The 20002-nt window shown below is 39.2% G+C and overlaps 1 protein-coding gene across 4 annotated transcripts in view; it reads left to right on the top strand.

Moving 5' to 3' along the window:
• Positions 1-20002, top strand: part of MYH10 (myosin heavy chain 10) — a 121909-nt gene that overhangs the window by 43678 nt on the left and 58229 nt on the right. For all 4 annotated transcript variants that reach the window (XM_069603512.1, XM_069603510.1, XM_069603513.1 and 1 more), the window contains exons 6-7: positions 6074-6166; positions 19228-19291. In XM_069603512.1, coding sequence (XP_069459613.1) covers positions 6074-6166; positions 19228-19291 — 157 coding nt within the window. The remainder of the gene's footprint in view (positions 1-6073; positions 6167-19227; positions 19292-20002) is intronic.

The raw sequence follows: 20002 nt of genomic DNA, 5'->3' as shown, positions 1-20002 counted from the left end.
TGTCTGTTTGTAACGAGCAGCAGGAATCACCTAAACCAGTGAAACACCAGGCAAGTGCTTTTCTTTGTTTCTTAGTCATGAGTGTTTGCACTAATTTCTGTCTTTAGACTGAGACGCTACTAGGCACAAATACCATTAGCTCTGAGCGAAATCTCTTATGAACAGAATGTTTCTTTTTGAAAATGTGTTGCTTTGAGGCTCACTGTTCTGAAAAGCAGCATGCCCTTTTGCTTTACCTTTGTTTTCTAGAGGAACTTTGATGTTTATTTACCCTTTCATTATGACTTTGAATCATATGCTTGTGAAGCCTGTAAACTTCGGGTTCCATGTGTCAGTGGCCAGGCAGAATCACTTTAATAATTCTTAAGCATGTGGAAATCTAACTTCATGCCATGTGTTAAATTTTGAATTTAGGATTGCAACTGTAACAGTTTCTGACCTGTTAACATTGTGTGGTCTGATATGTGTAACCTGAAAGTCTCATTGTATTTAATATATAAATTTAGAACTTTTTTGTCCTGGGCAAGTTGTAGAGGAGTGTTACTCTTCCTAGCAGATGCCTCGCTTTTAGCCCCACAGAGCATAGCATCTGGCAGACCATGGACCAGAGCATGTCCTGATAGAGAGGGAGGGCAGGGCTGAGCCAGATGCCTTAGATAGACTGCGGTGTCTGCACCTGGACTTGACCCTTTCCCTAGCATTGGAATGGTTTGGGTTTCTGTGTGTTTTTGTAAGCATGCTGCTGCAAAGCTAGCATAAAGCAATAAATGATAGTGTTATGAAAACCTATTAACATGAAGAAGCAATCAGAGGCATCTAAAGGAATAGTCACAGACACAGATTTTCAAATACCTTTCTTTAGAATTCTTAAGATAGTCTCAGATGCCAAAGCTTGTACCACACCTGTAAAATCCCATGATGTTCCTTTGCTTTTAGCTGTAGACCACACCAGTGATGCAAATTGGGAGGATGAACGAAATCATCACTATCCTATATGGTATTGAAAGGCTCTTTGGCCAGTTAAAGAAGGAATCTGTAGACCAGCAACCAGATTTTCTTTATGCTTTAGAGTACACTAAATGACCTTTTAATATGTACCTAGATCACTAGCAAAATAGCGTTAAATAATTAACCTACCGATTTAGGTTTCCTAGTCCTCTGGCTTATATAAATCATCATTAATGTTTTGTTTCAATGTCAGAAACAACTACAGAGTGGGTCCCTGTGAGTAGCATGCTTACCCCGAGATTTTGCTTTGGGTCCAATCAAGCCAGGTTCCCTCCAGAAGGCATGAGCTTCTCTGGGCCGTGCTGCGCTATTGTTACTGACTTGCATGTCTTTCTGCATGTTCTCTGCACAGACTCTTCTGTGCTGCTTTCCGAGGTTTATTTTAACACTAGTCAAGTGGTAGTTATGCTGTGTCTTGAGAAACATGAGGAGGCCACTGGTGCTCCATTGATTTTTCTTCCCCAGCACACTGAGGAATGTGAGACACTGCTGAGCCTAGAGACTGGTCGTACCCTGGGGAGGGTCATCTCAGGAACTTACTTCTCTCCCTACACCCCCATCCTCTCCCGAGTGCCCCTAGGCCTGATTTCCTCACCCCATTTTGAGGATGACTGCCATAAAGTAATGGTTTTACTTTGTAAGGTCAGTGGTTTTTTTGGTTCCCTTAACTGGTTTCTGAATTTATGTTGAACCTTATAGGAACTTACTTGGATTCCCAGGAACCATTTGTATAAATTGATAGCATTTTATCACTAAACAGCAGTATAAATTGTAAAAAAAAAAAAAAAAAAGAAAAGGCATTTGTAGCCTCCCGATTTTCTGAATCTTTATTTGCTCTTGGCTCTTTTTCCCTTAGCAACTTTATTGAGGTTTAAATTCATGTCCTACAAAATTCACCCTTTTAAAGCGTTCAGTTCAGTGGGGTTTGTTTATTTTTTAGTCTAGTCACACAGTTACTACTGCAGTCAATTTTGGAATATTTTCGTCACCCCCAAAAGAAGCCCTTTACCCATAGGAATAGGAATCACCTTCCATGTCCCCCCAGCCCCTGGAAATCACTAATCACTTTCTGTCTCTCTGAATCTACCTATTCTGAGTATTTTATGTGAATGGCATCATATAACATGTGGTTCTCTGTGACTCTTTTTTCACTTTGCAAATGTTTTCAAAGGTTTGTCCTTGTTGGAGCATGTGTAAGTGCTCCATTCCTTTTTATGACCAAATAACAACCCATTATATTAAATTCGTCATGTTTTGTTTATCCATTCATCAGTTGATGGACGTTTGGATTGTTTCCACTTTGGGACCATTATGAATAATGCTGCAATATATCAATTTTCACATGGACATACGTTTTCACTTCTCTTGGGTGTGTACCTGGAGTGGAATTGCTAGGTTGTGGAAACTTTCTGTTTAATGTTTTGACGAACTGCCAGACTTCTCTATAGAGGCTGTACCACTTTATATTCCCAGCAATGTGTGAGCGTGCCAATTTCTCCGTATCCTAGTCAGTACTTGTCATTGTCTTTTTATTGAGGCCCTCCTAGCACTGTGAAGTGTTCAGTTTTTTAAAATGTATTTTATAACTTCATCTTCATTATAGAAATATGAACAGATATAAGAAAGAAATTTTCAAAATTAAGGCCACAGTATTTAAGAAGTAAAACATTTACCTATAAACTTTTACATGTTGTAACAAATGAGTTGTCATTTGGCTTAATGCCCCAGCTGACTGCAAGTCCGTCTTCATTCCAAGTTCCCTCATCATGTGTCGCTGTTACAGACCCTTGCTGTCTGGCATGGTATTCAAGGCCACTCTAAAGCCTGGACAAGGTGCAATTTCAGAGCGGGTTTGAAGACAACTAATTTCTTAAACTTGACCATCCCCCGAGAATGACCTCTTCAGGCCCACCCACCTCCCCACTAATTGCTCAGTCAGCCACGTCGGATGGCAGCTTCCAGATGACTTTGTATCTACTGGTCTAAACTGCCTTGAACTGAGACAGAAGGGTAACAGCAAGTAGCAAGCACAGAAATTATAGCCTATCCTGGAGATTGGTTCTCAACATGTGATGAGTTGCTGCACCAGCTTCCCTGATGGCTCAGTTGGTAAAGAATCCGTCTGTAATGCTGGAGACATCAGCTCAAATCTTGGGTTGGGAAGATCCCCTGGAGAAGGGATAGGCTACCCACTCCAGTATTCTTGGGCTTCCCTTGTGGCTCACCTGGTAAAGAATCTGCCTGTAATGTGGGAAACCTGGGTTCTATCCCTGGGTTGGGAATATCCTCTGGAGAAGGGAAAGGCTACCCCCTCCAGTATTCTGGCCTGGAGAATTCCATGGACTTGTATAGGCCATTGGGTCGCAGAGTCAGGCACAACTGAGTGACTTTCACTTTCACTAGCTTCCAACCCTACTCTGTGGTCAGAGGGAAAGCCACAGCTTTGCCTGTTAGGCCCATGAGGGCAGCAGGAGGCCAGCCCGAGTCCCCTTGCTGGCTGAACTGGCATTTTGAAAGATGTTTGTGTGTGGTTTTTTTGTGTTTTTCTTTCTTTTCACCAACTTCAAACTCATTCTGTATCTATCATATAGCAAGTATATGTAATACATTATGTAATAAACACGGGTGTAGTTTTTAATCACGATTGGCAAACCTTTAAAGCATTAATGATTTAAATACTTAGAACTTTAAAAATAATTTCAGTAGTTAATAATAATTTTTTTTCTCCATGTTCCACAGTGACATTTCTTATTACCACATAGAATAGAAAGAGAGGAACATTGCCCACCCATGCAGTTCCAGTGGAAAGGTTAACACTTTAGTCACTGCCCCTGGAGGTTTATAAATGGCTGCATAATTTGGTTGGGAGCTGTAAGCACTTTCTACCTAAGTGTAGAATTATTCAGTGTAGCAATGGTCAAATTTAGTGGTAATTTCTTACCTAAAGATCATTTTTGTGTATTGTATAGTACTAGCTTTGGGTCAAGCTTTATATGATTCATTCCTGAGTCTTTGAGATCTATAATTGGGCTCAGTCATGTCAGAAACCCATTGGAAGAGAAGTATCACCACATCCCTGTTAATGGAGTGGCCCCCATAGCTGGGACCCACATCTCCACACCCACCACGATGACTATGAGGACCCTTAATCCAAATTTTCCTGCCACCTCTGGCTCACCACCATCCCCTCCCCAGATACTGATAGAGTGTGCTTGGACCTGTCATTATCTGTCCATTCAGCAGACATTCACAGAACATTATTTTGACTTGATGTTGACTTGATGTGGAGGATACAACCAGTGCCTTTAAGCCAAATGAAGAATGGGATCAGGATCAGCGGATCGCATGCACACAGTGTGTGCACACACAGACACAACATATACATGCCAGGGAGGGAAGAAAACAGTCATCTTGACCCAGACAACTCTTGTGGAGCCATGTCTAGGGAATATTAAAATGAGGTATACAATGCTTGTTTTATTTTCAAGTTAGGAGAACATTTTAAAGATAAATTATTATTGGAAGTGTTTTTATTATGATTTGGTAGGATAGTGTGTAGTTTTAAGGAATCTATGTTCTGATTCCTTGAGCTAACTGGCCGTGTCAGATAAATGCAGTGCCCCACCTATCTGTCAGTCAGTACTTTTTCTGACAGTTTCTACACCCTTATCACACAGTGAGGTTAAGGAATCTTATAGCCCGAAGCATTGTTGTTGAGCCAGTGCAGGGAGGGCTTTGCAAGATGTTGGCCACAGACTCAGTGATGGCTGTGACCTCTGACCTCTAGGGAAAAGGCTCTCTGTTGTGTCACAGCACAATGGCTGCTGTCCTTAATGATGACCTTCAGCCTTGTTAACATTGGTTCAGGATACTGTGTTTGAGAAACTTTGATAACATGTAGCGTTTAGAAAGATTTACATCAGAAATAGTCTGGTGCCCCTTGAAGTCCATAAACATGAAAATTCTCATTCAGGGAGCATATTATCTAAAGTTGAGAACGTGAGTTGATGCTATGTCATGACACTGATGTGGCAGGACTGGTTCTTGACTGGTTTCTATTGAACACAACTGTAGACTGGTGAAGACCGGGGAAAACCCGGCAGTCCAGATAAATGCTCTAGAGTACACACTGTGTCACGGGTCTCAGGCGCATTCCCTACCCTTCCCCTGGAGGGAGCGGCACCTCCTAACGGCACCTCTAACCACACTGGCTGAGACTGCCTTACGGTATATACTTGTTCCTAGCTTTGGGTTTGATGATAGTGTCATGTGTCACGTGGCAACTGGCCATTCATTTAAAAATCTTACCTGAGGTTCCTTATACTCTTTTTTTTTTTTTTTTTTGCTTAGAGAAGCACATTAGTGTTTTTTATTTCTTTCTTTAGGTCTAGAATAATAGTGGGTATTTTAAAATACACAGGTAACATTTGTATTTGGAAAAGGATTTTAAGTCTTACAGTACAATTCTGAAATTATATTCCCCAGGCATAGGGTCATTTTATAGTGCTTTTTATGACCAGAAATGGCTTCATGCTTTCTCATGGAGCTTTCTGTTGTATTTCATGATTAAAGCCCATATTAATATACTTACACCTTTTGTTTGTAAACCGTTTTATAGCTTAATTTGCATGCAAGTAAGAACACTGAATAAAGCATACACTACACCAAATATGATATGCTTAGCTTTTTAAATTTGAGCAAGAATTCAGTAGCCTCGCCATCTTTGTCATCTCTGAATTTGGAGATGAGGGTATTGCCCTATGTCATTAAGATATCGTGTTAAATCTTGGAAAATGGCAAGTCTTATTACCTTGTGTTTAGCATCTGTGTTCAATGTGACATCATCATCTTGTGGTCACGTGATAGAGGCTGATTTTTTTTTTTTTCCTTTAGCAGAGCCCATAAGACTGAGAATAAGAAGCCAACAACAAAATTTGTTAGATGGCAAATGAGAAAACAGGAAAAGAGGCAGTGTTTCGTTTGCTTTTTCTTTGAGGAATGGAGTAGAGAGATTAACATACATTTGCTTTCACTTATGTGTGTGTTTGTGTGTGATGTCTTTTAGGGGGAACTTGAACGGCAGCTTTTGCAAGCAAATCCAATCCTGGAATCATTTGGAAACGCAAAGACTGTGAAAAATGATAACTCATCTCGTTTTGTAAGTTTAAAAGTGCCAGAAACCTTTTTTTCCTCAGACTTCTAGTTAAATGTCTACTGTGATTAAGCAAATAAAGTGTCTTCCTCCCTAACAGATGTAGTATGGAACAGTGAATAGAAATACAGTGCAAGTTACATGTAATCAAAATTTTCCTAGTAGTCACATTTTGGAAAACCAAAAAAAGGAGGAAAAAACAAATGGGAAAGTAATTTAAGCTGTATGTTTATTATGTATAAATATATAGTTATGTATTCTATGGTGGTGGTGTTATAACCTCTCTGAACTTATTTCTTCACTTTGGTTGGGGATGATATAAATAATTCTGGGCTTGTCATGGAGATTAAGTGAGGTTCGTGTCAAGTACTTAACACAGCACTGGGCACAATTAACACTGAACAAAGTGAAGCTGGAGTTTGATGTGGTAAATTGTTGTCTTTGTACCTTGCTGTGTCTATGGTATATGGATCTCAGAATAATTTATCGCTACTATTACTTCTCTTTATTTACTTTTAATATTTTAGTTTTATTGGGGTATAGTTGATTTACAGAGTTGCGTTAGTTTCCGGTGTACAGCAGGGTGATTCAGTTATACAGGCCCATGTATTCATTCATTTTCTGGTTCTTTTCTCATATAGATTATCACGGAATATTGGGATGGTGCTTCTCTAAAATTTTCTTCTCAGCCATTCTACTCTCTGAATTCAGTGAAAACTTTACTTTCTCCCTCAGCTCGAATAGCTTGTCTAGGGACATTTTCCTGAATGACAGCAAGATCAGTGTCACAGGACATGGTCTTCCCTTTTCCAGCTTCTCAGAGTCAATACTTTGATAGCAAATTGTTCAACATCTGCTATTTCTGCTTCAGTAGCTAGAGTTGTTTCTATGCTTTTCCTCCCTCCTCTGATATTAGACATCTTGGTTAAAGTTAAGAAGGCCAAAATCAAAGCAACTTTAATTCTAACGATTCCTCAATAGGCGGTTTTTGGAAATCAGGATAACTGTGACTTTTTTTTTTTTTTTTTTTACTGTGGAGGTGTAAGCTGTGGTCCGTAGAATAGTCTGATGATGTGTCTGGAATTATAAGCCACCAGACCATAGTTCAGTTCATTTCAGTCGCTCAGTCGTGTCTGACTCTTTGTGACCCCATGGACTATAGCACACCAGGCCTCCCTGTCCATCACCAACTCCTGGAGCTTGCTCAGACTCATGTCCATCAAGTCAGTGATGCCATCCAACCATCTCATTCATCCTCTGCCATCCCCTTCTCCTACCTTCAATCTTTCCTGGCATCAGGGTCTTTCTGGTGAGTCAGTTCTTCGCATCAGCTGGCCAGAGTATTAGAGCTTCAGCGTCAGTCTTCCAATGAATATTCAGGACTGATTTCCTTTAGGATGGACTGGTTGGATCTCCTTGCAGTCCAAGGGACTCTCAAGAATCTTCTCCAACACCACAGTTCAGAAGCATCAATTTTTAGGTGCTCAGCCTTCTTTATGGTCCGAACTCTCACATCCATACATGACTCCTGAAGAAACCATAACTTTGACTAGACGGACCTTTGTTGGCAAAGTAATGTCTCTGCTTTTTAATATGCTGTCTAGGTTGTTCATTGGAGAAGAAAATGGCAACCCACTCCAGTATTCTTGCCTGGAGAATCTCAGGGGCGGTGGAGCCTGGTGGGCTGATGTCTATGAGGTCACACAGAGTCGGACACGACTGAAGTGACTTAGCAGTAGCAGCAGGTTGTTCATAGCTTTTCTTCCAAGGAGCAAGTGTCTTTTAATTTCATGACTGCAGTCACCATCTGCAGTGATTTTGGAGTCTCCCCCAAATAAAACCTGTCACTGTTTCTGTTGTTTTCCCATCTGTTTACCGTGAAGTGACAGGACTGGATGCCTTGATCTTAGTTTTTTGAATGTTGAATTTTAAGCCAACTTTTTCACTCTCCTCTTTCACTTTCATCAAGAGGCTCTTTAGTTCCTCTTTGCTTTCTACTCTAAGGGTGGTGTCATCTGTATATCTGAGGTTATTAATATTTCTCCTGGCAGTCTTGATTCCGACTTGTGCTTCATTCAGCCTGGCATTTCATGTGATATACTCTGCATAGAAGTTAAATAAGCAGGGTGACAATATAAAGCCTTGATTTACTCCTTTCCTAATGTGGAACCAGTCTGTTGTTTCATGTCCAATTCCAACTGTTTCCTCTTGACCTACATATAGATTTCTCAGGAGGCAGGTAAAGTAGTCTGGTATTCCCATCTCTTTAAGAATTCTTCACAGTTTGTTGTGATCCACACAGTCAAAGGCTTTGGCATAGTCAGTAAAGCAGAAGTAGATATTTTTCTCTAACTCTCTTGCTTTTTCTGTGATCCAGTGGATGTTGGCAATTTGATCTCTGGTTCCTCTGCCTTTTCTAAATCCAGCTTGAACATCTGGAAGTTCTCAGTTCATGTACTGTTTTGAAGCCCAGCTTGGAGAATTCTGAGCATTACTTTGCTAGTAGGTAAGATGAGTGCAATTGTGTGGTAGTTTGAACATTGTTTGGCATTGCCTTTCTTAGGGATTGGAATGAAAACTGACCTTTTCCAGTCCTGTGGCTACTGCTGAGTTTTCCAAATTTGCTGGCATATTGAGTGCAGCACTTTAACAGTATCTTTTAGGACTTGAAATAGCTCAGCTAGAATTCTATCACTTCCACTAGCTTTGTTCATGGTGATGCTTCCTAAGGCCCACTTGACTTCGCACTCCAGGATGTCTGACTCTAGGTGAGGGACCAGACCATAGGGGACCTGGTATACAAAGGCAGCTGATAACCCACTGTATGCTTGTGCCCAGGCTGCTGAAACAGAGCACTGCAGACTGGGTGGCTTAAACAATAGATTGAACTCTGTGTTTTTTCACAGTGGAGGATAAAAGTCCGAGATCACTGTGCGGCCAGGGCTGGCTTCTTCCGAGGTCTGTCTCCTTGGCTTGTGGACAGCCATCTCCTGGGAACTCATGTGGTCTTCCCTCTGCGTGTTTGTTCTGTTCTTCCAAGACCCCAGTCACGTTGGATTCAGCCCACCATTATGACCTCATTTTAACTTAATTACATTTGTGCAGACCCTTTCTTTAAATATAGTCTTGCTCTGAGCTAGTAGACATTAGGATTTCAGTATATGAATTTGGGGGTGGTAGGGACAACTCCACCCTAACACCCAATACCCTCAGAGGTAGTTGCAGTACAAGAGGCTTTCCAGGTTATGTGAAAAGTAGTAGGGACGTATTTGCTTGGAATACTGTTTATTCCTAGTAAGATAAAATCTGAAGATCTGCTTAGTCCAAGTTCATTTAGTAATTATTTTAGCTTTTTCTCTATAAAGTGGAATAGCAAATATGCCTGTGTCAGTAAGAAGCATGACTGTGACTTTCAGATCTGAGGAAATTGAGCTGCATTTAGAGTTTCTGTCATTCCATGGATCATCAGAGTTGAGTCTGAGCCACAATTAAATCTTAAATTCTTTTTGCTGAAAGCCCTGTGTTTAGTGGCTATGCCATGGGGTGGGAGATAGCTACTAGCTTTGGTATGAGAGTGTTGTAAAGATTTTCAAGGACTTCGTAGTGGAGAATGTTTTATTTTACCACACAAATCAAGGTTCCAGTCTGTCCTGATTTCTAAACACCCCCCTCCCCCAAACCACATTCCAAATCCAAGAGAAACAGTTTTGTGCCCATTTGTCTCACTTTTGCCTAGAAAAGATAAACTGCTACTAACCAGTCCTGTCCTTTGGTCTAGAATGTGGTGATCCCATTATTAAAAGGTGAGGACTCAGCTGATGGGGACCTTTTGTTTGGGACAGAGAGACAGGTAGCTCTGTATTAGAGTCTACTGCTTCGTAGCCAGATACTGTAAGTCCTAGTGATGTAGAGCATTTATTGTCTCAGCGTTTCTGGGTGATGGTTCTGGTTCAGGGTCTGCCAGGAGGTCGTCATTACCGTGTGACTGGCTAGCGCTAAGCATCTGAAGGCTGCTGAGGCTAGAGGAGCTTAGCTTCCCAGCTTGTTACTTGGGTAGCTTTTGGCAAGAGGCCTCAGTTCCACAGGCTTCCCTGGTGGCTCAGAGAAAAAAAATCCGCCTGCCAGTGCTGGAGACACAAGTTCGATCCCTGGGTTGGGAAGATCCCCTAGAGAAGGGAATGGGAACCCACTCTAGTATTCTTACCTGGGAAATCCCATGGATGGAGGAGCCTGGCGGGCAACAGTCCATGGGGTTGCAAAAGAGTCAGACACAACAGCGTCTAAAATAACAAATCTGTAATTTGTTATAGATACTGTAGATCAGTGGTTCTCAATTTGGGATCCCCTAGGGTTCCTGTACTTGGCATCTCGTGGGTGGAGGCCAGGCATATTGCTGAACATTCCTCAGTGTACAGGAGGCCCCACAACAGAGTTATCGTCACACATCAGTTATATGGAGGTTGAGAAACTCTCCTCTGATGTGCTCCTTTAAATGGTAGTCTAAATTAGGAAATTCATTGTAAAGTAGTAACTGTACATAGTCCCCTTAATGCTTGTTATTGGCACAGTTTGTCCAAAGGTTGATAAAGATTATTCTGGTGGGAACTTGTTTTACATTCTACTGGTGGGAAGAATTTCATAGATTGTTTCCAGGAAAATTGATTCTAGCAAGAATCACCCATCAGTGTAAATTCTCAACAGACCTTGATTCAGCTGAAGTTCTGCCTTCCAAAGTGCTTGTGCTACTGAATAATCATCACTAAGTATGCTCCATCTAATACAGTAAAAGCTAATCTTTTTAGAAAAGACTTTTGATTAAGGCAGTGTTGTTAGACATAGCTAATCATTCAACCAAGAAACAAAGATGCCTTTAAATTGTTGACTTTGAGTTTTAATTTTTAGAAAGTCAACTTTACGTTGATATGTATAGTATTTTTTTAAAGAAGGAGTTTCATAACCAGTTATTATTATCATAAGGCGTTAACTGCACAATAACACAAGAAGGTTGATTTTAGCAATAGTAGTTCCATTGATCAACTGTCATTCCACATTCAGTTAAAACATTTTGGCAGTCTTCAGTGGGTGTTGCTAACCCTGGTTCTCAGGGGGTTAGACAGTAGCCAGTGTAGACTCATTTTCAAATTTTACATGATTGGGTTTTTTTGTTGTGCATTTCAGTTAATTATTAATTAAGCACCTATACTTTGCTGGTCACTGTTCTGCTTACTTGTTATCTCCATTTGGATGTCTAATAGATTTCTCAAATTAACATATTCCAAATGGAACTTTTTTCTTTTTCTTTCAAAGTATCTTTTTGTAAGTCTTAGGTGAATAAACGATACCATCAAGTCACCCAGTTGCTTAAGTATAAAACAGAATCAACAAAACCTAGAAAACCAAAATACCTAAGAGTCATCCTTGATTGACTTGATGACCATCCTTTTTGTCATGGTTCATGTCCAGGCCAGGGGTGAATTGTGTGGGTCCACTTCCAGAACATACTTCCAGTCTGTCCAAGTTTCTCCATCTTTGTCCCCTATACTCCTCATTTGTCTCAAAACCTAAATCAGATCTGAGGCGGCTTCCCCTGTGTTCTCTCTCCCAGCCTCCTGCTGTTTTCCTTCATGGCACTTCCCGCAGTCTGTGGTTTGTGCTGTGCTCATCTGTGATTTCTTTCCTGCTGGAATATAAGATCCCTGATGGTAGGGGCCCTTTCCATCTTGCTTTCCAGATCCTTAGTTGCTGGCTCTGCCTCCCACGTACATAGTAGGTGTGTAGATGTCTTTGTGGAATCCATTCAGTTACAGTGTGGTTGCCTACTAAGTGCTAGACACTCGTTTAGACCCTTGGACTAACCAGTGGACAGAGCTCACCTTCATTTGGGTTTTAGCTTTTTGATCACTTGCCGTCACATACATTTGAGCTCAGGTAGCATGTTGCACATGCCAGGCTCTCTGGGAACATGCCTGCCTTAATTTTTTTGCTTTTTTTGTTTTTATAGTTGATTTGCAACATTGTGTTAGTTTCAGATATACAGCAAAAAGGATTCAGTTATACATACATATATATTTTTAGATTCTGTTCTGTTATAGGTTATTACAAGATATTAACCTAAATCATTCGCAGTGCTATACAGTAAATCCTAGTGGCTTATCTGTTTCATATGTGGTAGTATATATCTGTTAATCCCATACTCTTAATTTATCCCTGTCCTCCCTTTCCCTTTGGTAGCCATAAGTTTGTTTCTTATGTCTGTGAGCCTGATTCTGTTTTGTAAATAAATTCATTTGCATTATTTTTTAGATTCCACATGTAAGCAGTATCATAAATGTGTCTGTCTTTGTCTAACTTACTTCACTCTGTATGATAATCTCTAGCTCCATCCATCTTGTTGCAGATGGCAGTTTCATTCTTTTTTATGAATGAGTTCTATTGTGTATGTGTATATATATGTGTATGTATGTATATATATACACATATACCACATTTTTATCCATTGTTGATAAACATGTTGATGGACATTTAGGTTGCTTCCATGTCTTGGCTATTATAAATAGTGTTGCTGTGAACATTGGGGTGCATATATCTTTTTGAATTCAAGTTTTTATCTTTTCTGGATATATGCCCAGGAACAGGATTGCTGGATCATATGGTAACTATTTTTAGCTTTTTAAGGAACCTGCATACTGTTTTCCATAGTGCTTATGCCCCAGATTTAGAAGTGTGGGCCTCTGGCCAGGAGGGAGGCTCTGGCACCATGGCTAGGCCAGGCCTGGGGTTGGGGTTGGTGTTGGACATCAACATGAAAGAGCAGTGTGATGTTAAAAGATGAATTGTGTGTACATTGGAATTCCATGTAGTCATTGTTTAAAGCCACGTGCTTGCAGTGAAAATATTTGAAACTATAAATTCCATAAACTTTAGAATCCATTTGTTTCCATTTCTTTGATCTGATATAGACGAGTAATTTCCTGAAGAATATCTTTTTTTCCAAAGATGCTAGCATATGGTTTGTATTAAAGGAGATTCTTTAGGAGAGCATTACCCTTATGAAAATAATTGTTCACAGTTAGTCCAGCTCTCTGTTTACTGAGAAGTCAGATGCATTCCAGATGGAGAGGTTTATGTAAAATGAATCTCTTGTAATGAAACTTTGAAACAGGGATTTCAATTTCAAAATGATTGTATCGGCAGATACATCTTCCCTCAGAAAGTTTTAGTGGGGATCATTCTCCATACTTCTTCAAATCTTTTCCCTTTTTGTTCTTTTCTCTTTTTTTCCTTCCTTTGCAAAGATTTGAGCCAGTTTGGCAGTTCCCAAGTTATGTACCTCGAGGTATTAATAGCTAATTAGCTTCCAATCATTGGAGCCAGATAAAGGCTCCAGGTGACCTCCCTACTGCTTGGCTACCAATTTACAACGAAAGTGAGTCAGAGTTCTGTACCCTCACCTGTATTAGCCAGCAGGCACCAAAATCAGTTTTGTAGGTAAGTTGAACACAGTCGACACTCTGTCTTCAGTACTCTCACCCAGACTTCCCATAAAGACTTACTGAGGCCAACGTGACAGCATCTGAGGCAGGATGAGGTCTACACGGGGCATCCTTCGTCTTCCAAGTGAGCTGCTGCCCTCCCAGCCCTTGGGGCTTGCTGCAGCCCTGACACCCGGCCCACACCAGACTGGCTGGTGGACGTCTGTGTATTTCCAGTCAGACCAGTGCTCTTAATATTGCTCATTTTCCCCCAGGAATTTCAAACATCCATTATACTAAGTAACAAGGCCACTTAATTCACAAGAAAATTCATTTTACTAATTAACAAAGCTTCTGGTGTAGTTCGGAGATTAAAATAGCTAGAGCATTTAAAATAGCCATCTGGCCTTGGGATTGTGTCCTGGCTAATTACTTCCCGAATGAGTTTTCCCATTTAGGAGAAATAGCTACCTTCAAGCTGGAGATTCTTCCTGGAGCAAACTCACTCACACACAGAGCACACTGTCTAGGCTACTGTGTTTTCTAGTACAGATCTTACAACAACTTTAAATACAAATTAGGAAGAAGGAAAAAAGTATTTTCAGAGCATGAAGACTGCATTGTCCCTGTAGTAAGGTGCTAACAGTGTAGGTTTAATTGCTATGGATATGTTGTAACCAACCACCAGAAAAAGTTCTAGAAAGTTGATGTCAATTCAGAAGGGATAAAATTCTTAAAGATAATTTTCTTATTTTCTTAATAGTATCAAAATATCCAAGTTGTCCTATTGCCTCTTTGAGTGAAATTCCTAACAGTTTCAGTTTTATATAACAGAGAGGATGCTAGTTGTCTGCGGTTCAGACTCTTGCAGGTAACGCACTGTCTTAGTTGTCCTTGGATCAGAACACAATGTGCATGGCGTCAGAATGCATCCTCTATCATTTATACATAACGTAAAATACTTGTCCTGTTTTTACTTTTTCCTTTTTGTCTTTCTTGATGAAATCCTGGTTGAATATTCTGAGTACCCTAATCTGACCTGTATGGAAATCAGATACAGAGCAGACATCTTCCACAGTGATTCAGTGGCCATGAGATTGAGCATACTCTGGGAGAAGGTGACGGACAGGGGAGGCTGGCATGCTGCAGTCCATGGGATCACAAAGAGTCCTGACTTAGGACATGACTTAGCGACTGAACGACAACAAAATCTTCCATAAGTTTCTTCATATCGTGTTTAAAAGACTGGAGGACCCAACCCACTTAATAGTAAAACTCAACTTGTTTTCCACTTTGGTCTAGATTTGTATGTTAACAAAAATGTTAATTCTGAAAGAGTGCTGATTCAGTATGTGAGGAGGTACTAATTTCCTTTGGGGTCGGGGGAGGGCTGGAGGGACACCCCCATCCACGGTGCTCGCTCTCCAAGTGTAGGCTCACTCTCCCCACTTTCTTCATGATTTTTTGCCTGGGCCTTTTCATTCAGCCAAAAGATACTTGTCTGGCACTAACTGTAATGGTTAGAGCAGCTACAGGTGCTGGTTATGAAAAAGAAAGTGGACCGATGGTTAGGGAGCTGATATGCAAGTTAGGTGTTGTGTGCTGGTGACTTTGCTTGTTTATCCAAGTAAGTGATCACATGTCTAAAATAATCTGAGACATTTCTTTTTAGGTTACCTTTCTGAAGCCCAAAATTTAGGGTGCTTTTTTTTTTCCTTCCAATTTCTCCTTTGAATGTAGCTTCCTTTTTTAGTTTATATTCTCCCATGAAGTAAAGGAAAAATAAGCTCTCCAAATATAAAATGGATTATGTTCAGTATAAGATTTTATTTTATTTTATTTATTTATTTTTTTTTTTCAGTATAAGATTTTAAAGTTATTAGAGTTCAACATTGCCAGTATGGTAACTTAGTCCTTTTGCCCCCAAAAAAGAATTTTTTAATGAATTTTGAACTTGTGATGCAGTGTAAAGAAAAGGGAATATAAAATAGTATAAGAAGTTGAAAGCTTTAACAGCATGTAGATTAATATATAAAAAAGAAATTAGACAAGTTATTGAAAGCTGAAAGTTAATATTACTATACAACAAAGTTTTAAGTGAAATACTCAGCAAGAATTAGGTGGTATGATATGATTTTGATTAACTTCCCTACAGTGTTAAAGAAAAGTTTGGAAAAGTATCTGAGCAGTGGGTTGGCAGTGTATTCTTTGCAGTTTTGAAGTAATAACATTATCTTGACTACTCTCTTTTAAAATAGCTATTTTTTTAGCTCAGTGAAGTATTGTATAAATGATACAGCTATTTAAAAGTTGTAAAGAATTGTAATCCTCATTATAACCATCAGGACCTGATTTTATTTTAGTTTCTTTTATGAAAAGTTCTAACTATCTGTGAGGACTGTTAGTTTTTAAACTTTATTCTTTCTTAAATGTCTTCCACATAAAAAAGATGGAATTGACTTATTTTAAAAAATAGAGTAAAACTCATTTCTCTCATAATTACCATATGATTCCTTTGGACCATTATATATAGAAAAATTAAGGGTTTTAGTAATCTTATCACTTTGATATATTAGTGATCTTTTCTGTATTTTGTAACATTTTGCTGTCATCATCCTGGGAGTTGATTCATCATTACTCACCAGTCATCCCCAACAGTGTTAAAGCAAGACCAGAATAATAGAGAGCAACGGAACTGCCTAGCAGGAGGCTATCACAGTGACTCCTCCATTGCCCTGTAGTTTGCTTATGGCCCAAAGAATTGCACTCTCTTTCAAGACGGTATGAAGGAGTGCCGCAGAGAGCAGTTTTTAGTCTACTTTTAGCTTTCAGTGAACATAGTTGAAATATCAAAAGTTTTCACCAAAATGGCCAAGAGAAAAGAGTGACAGAGGAACACATTTCACAACTATTAGATGAATGAGAGGATGAATGCAGAGAGATAGGCAGCATTGTAGACTCTTAACCATGATGGTGAACTTGGTTCTGTAAGTCTCAGATTGAGTCTCCAAATGGTGTAGCCTTGAATTTTCTCAGATTCAAGAACAGTGTATTTCTAAAGACCAAAAGGAAATATGTCTTTGGCATCCAGTTAATCTTTCAAGAGAAAGAATTTCCTCACTCAGAATGTTGTAATAAGGATCTGGACCACTGGTGTTCTGAATGACTGAGTGACATCTTTTGTGATGTTTGTGGATCAGCATTTATCCAGTATGGTTTATAAAAGGACAAATGCTGAAGGCAAAATTGTATATGAAAGTGATTAAAAGGAAGTGGATGGTGTCGAAATGAAGAGATTCATTGGATTAACCATTCTAATTGGTGCTTGTAAATCTAAAAATGAAAATGTTTTACAGTTATAGATCGAAAAAGATCTTCCTCTCTTCACAGAATTACGGACTGTCAGACGTTTTCGGTATTCTTCCAGTATTGCATTCTGACAATGCAAAGGCAATAGTGAGTGAGAACCTGTTGTCAGAAGAGAATAAAGGTGTTTATGGTTGCCACTCTGAATAGCTGTGTGCCCAGACTTGAAAATAATGAGTAGTTTTCCTTACAATTTAGAAGTTGAAATCAGACTGCTCTGTTATCATGGACTGCCACTCTCTGTCATAGTTTTAAGAGAACTCGAAACAAGCACAGAACCTCCCTTTAAATTACTGTTAAGCTTGAAGCTAATGAATGTACTTGATAAAACCGAAAGACTACTCACCTGCGCCTGACTATCAGGGGAATCCTTTCTCTGTTCCCTTAGCACTGTCTCTCAGTCCCCTGGATGTGCTTGGGCCACGTTGTTCTGCAGGTGCTGAAAAAGTACAGCCTTGCTTCTCCTGGAGTTGTGGGTCATTGTGTCAGCATCTCTCAATGCCTCAACCATTTTATTTGTATTAACTGTTATTTGTGTAAACTGTTATTTGTATTAACTGTTCTTATTAAGTCCTCTTACATAATATCACTAGTCCATCTGAAAAGGAGGAAAAGTTTTTTCTCCTGTTTAAAGAAAAATCCAAACAAAACTTTCTCTCCCTTCATGAAATAAAACTAACCAAATAAGCAAGCAAATTGTCATTTTTATTTTGTGACTCTAAAGTAATTCACAAATTCTCTATGGGAGTAATTGTTAAATGCTCACCAGCAGCCTCTTAAAGATGGATTTGGATGGTAGTCAATAGAATTTAAATCGTTACCTCCTTAAGTTCTGTGACACAAAGATCCACTTTTAAGCTTGAGGGTGTTGCTGATGTTGGTGTCACCATCCTCTTTTTCAGTTTCACGTTCTGTTAATGTATTCTGTTGTACCCATATACTCAGTTGCAAATGTTAGACCCATGTCCAGAGTTGTTTCAGTTTAACCAGTGTTTTGATAATTTATAAACGTAGTGAGTGACTTTATACATAACTGTTTGAGAGGTGCTAAGAGGCATGCTTTTGCTCAGAATGCTCTTGCTTCATCAAGGAATCATGTGTTTTACCTCCCTCTCAAACACTTTCGGGTTTAGTGGCATCCAAAGCAGACCCTTAGCGAAGTGTGCATCTGTCACTGTGATGGCCTGATACTTCAGCTGTATCAGACTAGCCATGCATTTCCTGTGCTGAGCAAGGCTTTCAGCTCCTGGACTGTACACTGCTGTGTTGATCTGCATCTCTGTCCATATACCAGTACCACACCTTCTTAATTATCTTATAGCTTCTTGAAATCAAGTAGTGTGAAAAGATCCTAGAGCTCTCAAAATCCTTGTGACTTCTTTAGGTCTTCATTTCCCTTAAATTTTGGAATCTGCTTGTCCATGTCCACTGAGAAGCCGTCCCATCCTTTGCCTTTTCCTGTGATGAATAGTTGTAGTATGTTTACAAATATCAGTCCTTAGCAGTCCTGGGATTCTTGATCATTGTTGTTTTCCTTGGTTTTACAAAGTATATTTAATTTGGCCTTTTATATCTATATTTGCAAGTAAGATATTTGCTTTTATTTTGCTTTCTGATATGTTTTTTATGATATGTTTGCCAGCTTGTATATTCAGTGTTATGATAACTTTATAAAATGGATTGTGAAAGAATCACTATTTTCTGTTTCCCTTGAAACAGTTATGTGTGTTGTAAGACAATTCAATATTCCTTAAGGAATTTGCTAAACTATTTAAGACCAATCCATCATTTTTAAAGGAGTAATTATATTTTATTATTTTCTGTGTTTATGGTCTGTTCAACTTTTTTCTTGTTTTTCTTTGAATGAGTTTTTGTTTTCTTAGGAAATCATCTTTATTTTTCACTTTTCTCAAATCTGGCATTAGAGGACTAGATACAGTGTTCTTTTAAAGCTATTAAAATCTTTCAGATTATTTAGAAGAACTTTTAAAAAGTTTTAAATGGTTAGCATTTCATTTTTATTATGTCTAGTAAAGTAACCTACCCCAGCCCTAAGTTTATTGAGGCTTTTTCTTTCCCTTTTATTTGGGTTAATATAATTAAGATTCCATTTTTATAGCCAACTTGTGGATACATGACACAGTAACTTTGGCTTATTTATTATAGTGTTCAGATCTTCTGTGTCCTTAATTTATTTTCAGCATTTTTTTTTTTGTAATTTATTTTCAGGGCAAGTTTATTCGGATCAACTTTGATGTAACTGGCTATATTGTTGGGGCCAACATTGAAACATGTATCCTTTTTCATAATTGCATTATTCAAAATAGAGAATTGATTTCATCTTCCTGCAGCCCGGTGGCCATCCTCTGTGACGCCTCTTCCATTTCCCAGATGATAAAACTCAAGCCCAGAGAAATTGTGACTTGTTTAGATACCTTCAACTACTGAATATGAACTCCAAAGTGATATTTTGTTGTTGTTTGTTTTTGACACTGGGTCATGATCTGGTCACGTGGCTGGGGAAGTGGAGGGTCCCACTAAGGTGAGAACACCTGTATAGGCAAATGGATCCAGGAAGTGTTTGTGTGCTCATAGCACATTTAGGTGAATAACATCTTCAGTTACTGCTGTATTAGCCCATTTTTCTCCCCATTTACTTTTGATATTAGTAGAGTGACCATGTCCCATTAAAACAAACCTTATAATCTACAGAGGTGAAGCAGTTTCAGTTAGTGTTAAGCAGAATAAAGTCAGAGGGGTAAAAAACAGTCAAACACATAGACTAGTCCTAAGAAATGTCGCAAGCATAGAAGAGCCTTAAGGAATGATGGATCTATGGAGAGAATTAGTTTGATTAAAAAGAATAAATTAGAAATGACTGAATGATAATGTCCCAATTAGGAAATAACAGCTGACAGTTCTCTATACTTGTTAATACTCTTTGTGATAGATACCGTTTCTGGCCCTCCGGTCAGGCATGGATCAGATTTTTTCCTGTTAATTC

Source organism: Ovis canadensis, chromosome 11 (genome assembly GCF_042477335.2).
Source record: "Ovis canadensis isolate MfBH-ARS-UI-01 breed Bighorn chromosome 11, ARS-UI_OviCan_v2, whole genome shotgun sequence".
In the NCBI taxonomy this organism is placed as follows: domain Eukaryota; kingdom Metazoa; phylum Chordata; class Mammalia; order Artiodactyla; family Bovidae; genus Ovis; species Ovis canadensis.
The sequence above is the reverse complement of the archived record's forward strand: the minus strand, read 5'-3'. Positions and strand labels throughout refer to the sequence as shown.